The sequence below is a fragment of the Limulus polyphemus genome, unplaced genomic scaffold, assembly GCF_000517525.1.
Source record: "Limulus polyphemus unplaced genomic scaffold, Limulus_polyphemus-2.1.2 Scaffold4717, whole genome shotgun sequence".
Lineage (NCBI taxonomy): Eukaryota > Metazoa > Arthropoda > Merostomata > Xiphosura > Limulidae > Limulus > Limulus polyphemus.
Genome location: NW_013670327.1, coordinates 65,700 through 74,124, shown reverse-complemented (window position 1 = coordinate 74,124; position 8,425 = coordinate 65,700). Strand labels below are relative to the sequence as shown.

The 8,425-nt window shown below is 32.4% G+C and overlaps 1 protein-coding gene across 1 annotated transcript; it reads left to right on the top strand.

Moving 5' to 3' along the window:
* The first annotated feature begins 4,666 nt into the window (after positions 1-4,666).
* LOC106471591 (RNA pseudouridylate synthase domain-containing protein 1-like) lies at positions 4,667-7,178 on the top strand. The gene has a single exon (XM_013932204.2). The coding sequence runs from the start codon at positions 5,012-5,014 to the stop codon at positions 5,894-5,896; it is 885 nt and encodes a 294-aa protein (XP_013787658.1). The 5' UTR covers positions 4,667-5,011; the 3' UTR covers positions 5,897-7,178.
* Positions 7,179-8,425: the final 1,247 nt, after the last annotated feature.

Genomic DNA, 8,425 nt, shown 5'->3' with positions numbered 1-8,425 from the left:
GCGGTTGGTGGTGTTTACTAGCTATCTTCCATCTAGTCTATCACTCTTAAATTAATCGTATTGCCTCCCCCCCTCAAAATAATGCCGTATATTAACCTAATGTTAGATTTATTATAAATTTATTCATTGCCTCTTCCCCAATTAAGAACAGCTGGAGCCAGGACTGATAACAATACTATTAACATCGTATAAATTTCTAAATAATGTTTATTCATTAGTTAACTCAAATGCTTTCAGAACTTTTTTTTTACCTGCCTGCCGCTAGGGGAATAATGATAACAACAATCGTAAAATAGTTTAAAAATGAAGCGTCGTTCACTTAACGTGAGATCAAAATATGGAATGTAGCTTGTAGACTCCCTCATAGGACCAATTATAAATAATAAATAATAATTATAATTATAAATTATTATAAATAATAATTATAAATTATTATAAATATTAATTATAAATTATAATTATAAATTATTATAAATAATAATTATAAATTATTATAAATATTAATTATAAATTATAATTATTAATAAATAATGATAACAACAATTGTAAAAGAGTTTAAAAATGAAGCGTCGTTCACTTAACGTGAGATCAATATATCGAATGTAGTTTGTAGACTCCCTCATAGGACCAATTATAGCGGGAAGGAGAGGAAGGCCATTTGGTCCGGGCCTCGATCTCAAAGAGGGGCCTCAAATTTAGACACTTGTTATTTTTTTTTTACATTGGTTAAATTTCGCGACCTGTTTTCATGTGCCTCCCAATCAGACCAAAATGTGACACACACTCTCAGCTTAGAGCTGGAAGATATATATATATATATAAATTAAATTTGTTGTAATTTTTATTTTATGTTTCATATAGATCATTATGAAGAGGAGATTTGAAAATGATGCAAGTAAGAGACGGCGAAAACTAATAGCTCGAATCGAATTACTTCATTTCTCAAACCACTGGAAAACATACCTTACCCAACAAACAATGCTTCAGATGATGAAAACTCCTCAACCGCAACAGGTGATATTCGAATTACTTCATTTCTCAAACCAGGAAAACATACTTTACCCAAAAAAATCATGATGAAAACTCCTCAACCGCAACAGGTGATATTCGAATTACTTCATTTCTCAAACCACTGGAAAACATACTTTACCCAACAAACAATCCTTCAGATGATGAAAACTCCTCGACCGCAACAGATGATATTTCAATGCCAATGCCTGAACATGAGGACATCAGTCAAGAAGGGGATGGTTCAATCCCAAGGGCTAGAAAAGCATTTATTGAATGTTAATAAATATATGTTAAATTCTAATTATGTTTCACTTTTCTTTTGAGCTACTGATTGTCTTATTTTGTTTTCATGTTTCATAAATTTTTTGTTATTATTTTAGCCAGGGGCTTCAAAAGAAAGAAGTGGCCCAAGCCTCTCTGAACCTCTAAGAGGGCCTGTTTCCTCAGGAATATACACTCTGAAAGCTTAAGTGGTTAAAATGAATTGTTCTCCGAGCATAAAGTCGTTTCCGTTTAAAACCTATATATATGTGTGTGTGTGTGTGTGTTAATTTGCATATAATTGTACGTTTTATTTGTTATTTCCTAAATACTGCAGTTTCGTGAACAAAAAATAAAATTTTAAAATTAACACATTATAATAGAAAGACTGTGCTAACCCTGGAATTAATGATGAGGTCCATTGTTGTTATTTTTTAAATACTTTATATCTAAACTATTTATACAACAAATTGCTTGTGGGTTCATGAATTCATTGATTACAGGATCTTTAAAAGGGTAAGTGTAAAAAACGTAATTCGTTTTTTAAACGCATCTTATATATTAAAGAAGTGATTTTACCCAGTTGTCTTGGTTTTTACGTCGAGTGTTCTGACAGACAATAACGTATTATTCAATATGTTGACCCCCACCGTTGACACGTATTGACTTAAGATTTTTAAAATAATTAAAAAATGAGCGATTATAAGGTTCGCTTACATCACTCTAATGTTTTCTACTTTTTGAAATTGTTATTTTTTAAAGCTATTTAAATTCTTTTAAAACTCAAATTATTGTTATCGCATCCATTTTTGTCCATTCAGCCATCTACAACAGTAGTTCTCAACCTTTCTTTCCGCATCAACCACTTTGTCAAACCAAAGAAATTCTCGCGAACCTCCATACTCAAATAGGTCTGTCTGCGCAAACTGATCATTTAATGCAGTGTTTCTTAACCTGGGTAGTACCGTTCCCTAGTGGGCATTTTTAAAATTCAGGGGGTAGTAAACTTTGAGAGGGCGGACAAAAGTTTTGAGGGTTTCAAAGTTATATTTGTTAAAATTAAGCCACAAGAATTGACTATCATTGTCTTACAATTTTTATTTTAATAAACAGTGATGTATGTAGGTTTTCACAATTAAAATTATTGTTATGATTTAAATGGGAATACATTAAATACTGTGGCTGAAGAAAAAGATCTTGGTGTCGTGATCGAAAAATCACTTAAATCATATAAACAGTGTATTGTACCTAGCAATAGGGCTAATAGGATTTTAGATAGCATCTACAGAAATATTGAATACAAGACAAGGGATATTATTGTTTCACTGTATAGATCACTTGTAAAGCCTCATTTAGGGTACCGTGTACAGTTTTGGTGATTGAATTGTTGGAGAAAGTTCAGAGAAGAGCCACTAGGATGATACCTGGGATGATGAGATTGTCCTATGAGGAGAGACTAAAATCTCTAAACTTTTTTCTCTGGAGAGGAGAAGGTCAGAGGGGACATTTGATTGAGGTGTTTAAAATTATTAATAGTATGGATAATATAGATCCATCAAACAGGACAAGGGGTCATAAATTCAAATTCTGGCAACGTAGGAGTCATCTGCAGTTTAGACAGTATTACTTTTCAAACTGGGTGGTTGGTTTTTGGAATGAGTTGCCTTCAAGGGCAATGGAGGCAGAAAACTTAACTGAGACTAAGAAAAAATGGATGAATACGTGACTAGTAAGGGGTACCTATAGTTGGGAGCTGGAAAGTACATCCTTAATGGGCTAATAAGCTCCATTTTGTGCCTTTAAAATTTTATTAAAAATATTTTACTGGTCTAAAAATATCTTAGAAGGAGACATGAGCATCGAGAAACACTGATCTGGTGTGTAAAAGTGGTATTGATATAAAAAAAGTACGTACGTTAATGAAATTTTCAAATAAAACATTATATTCTTAATTGCATTACGGAAACTCGATCTTTACCACAAGGTTTATTGGACCATAGGTTGAAAACCACGGCTCTAGAGTGTCACAAGTAATCTAATAATGTTAAAATAACTTCAAATTGATTTGTTTTCGTTTGTTGAATTTTTTGTTAAGCTACATGAGGACTATATTCGATAGCCGTCCTTAATGAACAAGTGATAGGCTTAGAGGGAAGGCAGCTAGTCAACATCACCTACTCTTTACCAACGGACAGTGAGATTCACCGTCACATTATAACACCCCCACAGCTGAAAGGGCGAATATGTTCTGTGAAGGGATTCGAACTACGACGTGTAGATTGCGAATCAAGTGCCCTAACCGCAGCTCTGGCATGGTCAGGGGATTTCCAGGTGAATTAATTTCCCTTTAAGTGTCAGACAGTTAGATCCGCTAATAACAGCAGATTTGATCAGGAAATAGGAAGAGTAATCTGTGTTTGTTAACTTGACTGAGTTCCATTTGAAGGACAGAGAAAATAAATTTTATTTAGACATAAAAAACTGTGAGTAATATCCTCTACTGGGCCAATAAATAGCTTGTCAGCTTTCCGTCCCTCAAGATAAATATCTTCCAGAGGCGTTTCTAAGTGTTGAAAAGATTCGGGGCTCGGGCCCATAGGAGTCGGAATTTTCGGCGTTTCAGCATGCTGATTTTTCAAAACACCAACTGCGGATTCAGGGCACTATCAAATAGAATCTGGGCACGGGTCCTGTGTGCCAGTACCCAGCGACGCCTCTGATTTCTTCTGAACTAGTCATGATGTAAATCAAGTAGAAATGACCCAAGAAAGCATGCATGAATTCAATAGGTAAGCTCAGTTTCTTTATCCAATTGATGGCGTCGCCCCGAGACCTTGGTTCTCTCACATAACTGGTTAACTATAACACTTAGGCACTGTCAACTCGGTCAACAAAGTATATTAAAATGCTAATCCTTTTAACATGGATGTTATATGTTAATGCGATATCTCCTCGTGCAGAATAGGCATTATCTACTATAGAGAACAAAGAAACAACGTAATCTCAAGGACTTGTGCACCACATATTTATGCTAAAACTGCGAAGAAACTAACGAAATCAAAAAGTCTTAAAATTCATGTATCACTAAAGCAGGTAGAAAACATATGATATGCCTGCAAATATAATAAATAAGTGGAATAAATGAGCTAGACCTACTATAGTATATTTATAAAATAATAGTCCGCAAGATGTTGAAACTTGTCATTATTCTCACAAAAGAAATATTTTTTTCCTAAAAAATACAAGTCCAGGAAAGGAAAAATCTTTCATAACGACGTTATAAGCAACTTTTCTATTTACAGGTTTGAGTTTTTCTTTTCAGGACGAGATTTACAAATAATAAATTAATAATACTCTAGCTTTTATTTCTGTCAACAAAACAAAATGTCCTATTTCTGTCAATAATTTATCCAAAACGTGTTCGTAGGTTATCGAATACAAGTATATGACGTGTTTTATCCTGTAAATGTGTGAGTGTAGTCGGTATTTTTAATCAAAATGTTTCGGTAATTGTGTAGTATCATTATTGCCTCATTTAACAATTAAAATGATCAGATATTTAATTAATGTATAGGCATGCAAATTAAAGAGTTGTGATTATGACACATTACTGTAACTGTGATGGTTATTATTGTAGGCCTAACAGTTATTTATCGAGTAACACTAGCAGTAGCACTATACTTACACTACAGTTAAGTTAACGTTGTTTTATAAAGCTGTAGGCCTAGGCCGATTAATAATGCTTCTGGAATTTTTAAAATTTAATTTCAATGTTTATTTCCGACATATGCTGGTTTATATAACACGCATTACCTTTGGAAGGGCTAAAAGGCCAAAAATGGAGGATATTTCCGTTCTGCACGTAAGCCGGTCATTCATAGTTGTGAATAAAAGACATGATATTCTTATCAATATTGACAAAGAAGAAGGAATGTCAGAATTACCCGTAAGTGTAGAAAATCAGCTCAAGACCCGTTTCCCACACTTAGTTAATAGTAATCTTGTTCATAGTTTCCACTTTTGTCACAGACTTGATTATTCAACTAGTGGTGTATTAGCTGTTGCCCTGACAAAGGAAGCTGCCAAAGAAGCTATGCTGGTTTTCCAGAATCGTCTAACACACAAGTACTATCTTGCACTTTTACGTGGACATTTAGACCAAGAATATACAGTAATTAACAAAGGGATTGGAAAAGATACAAGAGAAAATTTCACACATTGCATGTGCACAGAAGACAAAGGTTATTGTAGTTTTCCCAAAAAAGCAGTCACACAAATTATTGTTCTCCAGAGAGGTCTGTATGCCAATTCCCCGGCAACTAAAGTATTGTTAAAACCAATAACTGGTAGGCGACATCAGCTTCGTGTTCATTGTAATTTCATCGGTCATACCGTGGTTGGTGATTACACATACAGTAATCGTCGAGACCTGGCTCCTTATCGTATGTTCCTACATGCTTATCGTTTGGTTTTGCCTACCAAGCTTGAACTTGTAGATGTCTCTACATGTGATCCATTTTCTGAAGATGATCCAAAAAACAAATGGACACCTTTAGAAACACTCAATACATTGGACTGTTGTGTATTTTCCGAGTTTCCCAACTGTGACGTTTTAAAGATCTGATGATAACATTATATATGAATCGAAATTTAGACCACAAAAAAAAGTTTTGTCATCATCTTCCCAAAATGAAATTTGACAATTGTTGTTTTAAACAAATGCGTTAGACCAGTCATGTTCAAGAACATATTCATTTTTTTAGTTATAACAATTCTTTTGACGACTAAAATATTCTTGTGACAAACACATAAAAAGTTGCATGTCATGAATATCTCGGGAAAATGTATTATATTCAGTTCAGACAATAAAATGCCCATGTACCATATTTAATGGTGGCTTTAGTAGTCTACTAAAATGCAGAAGATCAGTTAACAAAAAATAAAACTATTTACATGTGAAAAAACTAAATCCTTTTTAATTTTCACTTTGTATGAGAGTGAGTTCCACATGGATTCTTCTAAGTTTTAACATATAAGTATATAGTTCCTTTGTAAAAGATGACAGACATAAACATATTTTAACAAATTTATACAATATGTTCATATATATATATACATATATGTATAACATTTTAAATGTTCATTTGTATGTGTGTCTTGGAATATAAAAATTAATATTTTACTTGGGGATTATTTTTGATTTAGGTGGTAAAGTGTGGCTTGGGTTGACTTGAATTCTGAATTTGGGAGTAATTGGAACAAGTAGATGAGAAACCTGTTCGTTCCTTATGATTAGAAGCAAACATTCCTGATCATACAATTTGCTATGTTCTGTAAAAGAACTTCAGACACTAAATTTACACAATAAAGTGTCTAAAGATGAACTCTGGCAAACTGTTTCAGAAATTATTAAAAATAAATTGATTATGACAGACCTGTGAAAATTTCTTTTATAAGGTTTGTACTTAAGTTTGCACTACTGATGTCAGGTTCAAGATATATTTATTTAGATGAATTATTTTAAATTTAAATTTGTTTTTCTATTGGGTATAAGTCCAAGTGTTTTAGTATGTATTTATTGTTGAGAGTAATTTAAACTAGGGTGTGAGTATTTTATGTGTACACTCAGTTTACAAAGAATTCTTCAAGTTATCGTATTAAAAGTACATTTTTCAAAATTAAATCCATTAACCATGCCCAGGTAATCTTGACCTAAAAATATGGTTACATTATATTTAAATAAACTTCTTTTATATTAAATCACTATAGGATAAAGACTAAAAGAACATTAAGATGCTAAATGACTACTACATTCCAAAAAATATCCGACTTGGGTGAACACAATTACCACATTAATTGCATCATAAACTGGTGGCTAGCACTAAATCGTGGAGATGGCTTAACACTGGAAAATAAGAAAAATCAAATAATACATCAACAAACTTTTATTTGAGGCCAATGCACTGCAATCAGTAACATTTAGATAACCATTTTTCATCAAAATTACATCCACATATTGACAACATCACTAAACAGCCCATGAACAGTGACTCTTATCCAAATACAACACAGACACCAACATTCAAGAGGGCTCAAAAGATGAACCCTGCAACAGTTCATATTTCCTACAAGTTCTCGTGATGACTCGATGAAAACTTCATTCAAATAAGATACTCAAACACTAGCCCATGAGAGAATTTTTTACAGGTTTCAATTCTACAGTTAAATCAAGAAATTTAGGTGTTTTACAGATAACTCTTTTTACAATAAAATAATAAAATTAGGTATACCTAAATAAGAGTTTTGAGAAATATTTATTTGATTTTCACTTGATTAGCTGTGATTTCTTGCTCTTAACTGTTGCAGAGTATCAGTAAATATTAGTTTGTTTTCAAAAAGAGTATGTCGGTTTATAGAAATTAGTTTACTTTGAGCAGAAGAAAAAGTTTTGATGACTTGTGTATTTAGAAATTTGTGAATAAGGTTTTTCTTTTGTTTATGTAGAATCTCAAGCTTGAACTGTTGAATGATAACTCTAATAGACTTTAATTTCTTTTGTTCTTGCTTTCTGGTTATAAAAATCACAAATCAATTCAATCCTAAAAAATTTTTGTTATTTTTTTTCAAGTTGACTAATTATAAAATACTTTCCACTAACTGAAACTGCATATTTTGTATTTGAAGACAGTTCAATTATACACGTTATAGAATTAGAGCAGTTTTGGCTAGAGCTGGGCAATTACTGGAATTTGATAATCGATTAATTGTCCGGCACTTTAATTAATTACATTCAACTAATTGTTTTCAAATTCGATAACGAGGAACCAACTTTGAAACTAATAATGCTTGGAGATGGCTTGAGTGGGTAATGAAGAAAAACTTTAATATAAGTTTAACATAACAGCAAATGTACAACGTTTCGACAAGTTTTTCTTCAGTACCCATTCAAGCCGTCTCCAACCATTATTACAACTAATTGTTTATTTTTGTATGGATGTTTGAAAAAATAACTAATGTATAGTAATAATAAAAGAACCATGATTTTGGTTATTTATTTTGTGGTATTAATTGATTTAGAGTAATCAATTATTTTGTGTGACACTGATTGATACTCTTATGTAATCGAGTTAATTGACCAGCTCTATTTGTGATT

Excerpts from the sequence above, each read along its gene's own strand:
- LOC106471591 (XM_013932204.2), top strand. The coding sequence starts at position 5,012 with ATGCTTCTGGAATTTTTAAAATTTAATTTCAATGTTTATTTCCGACAT.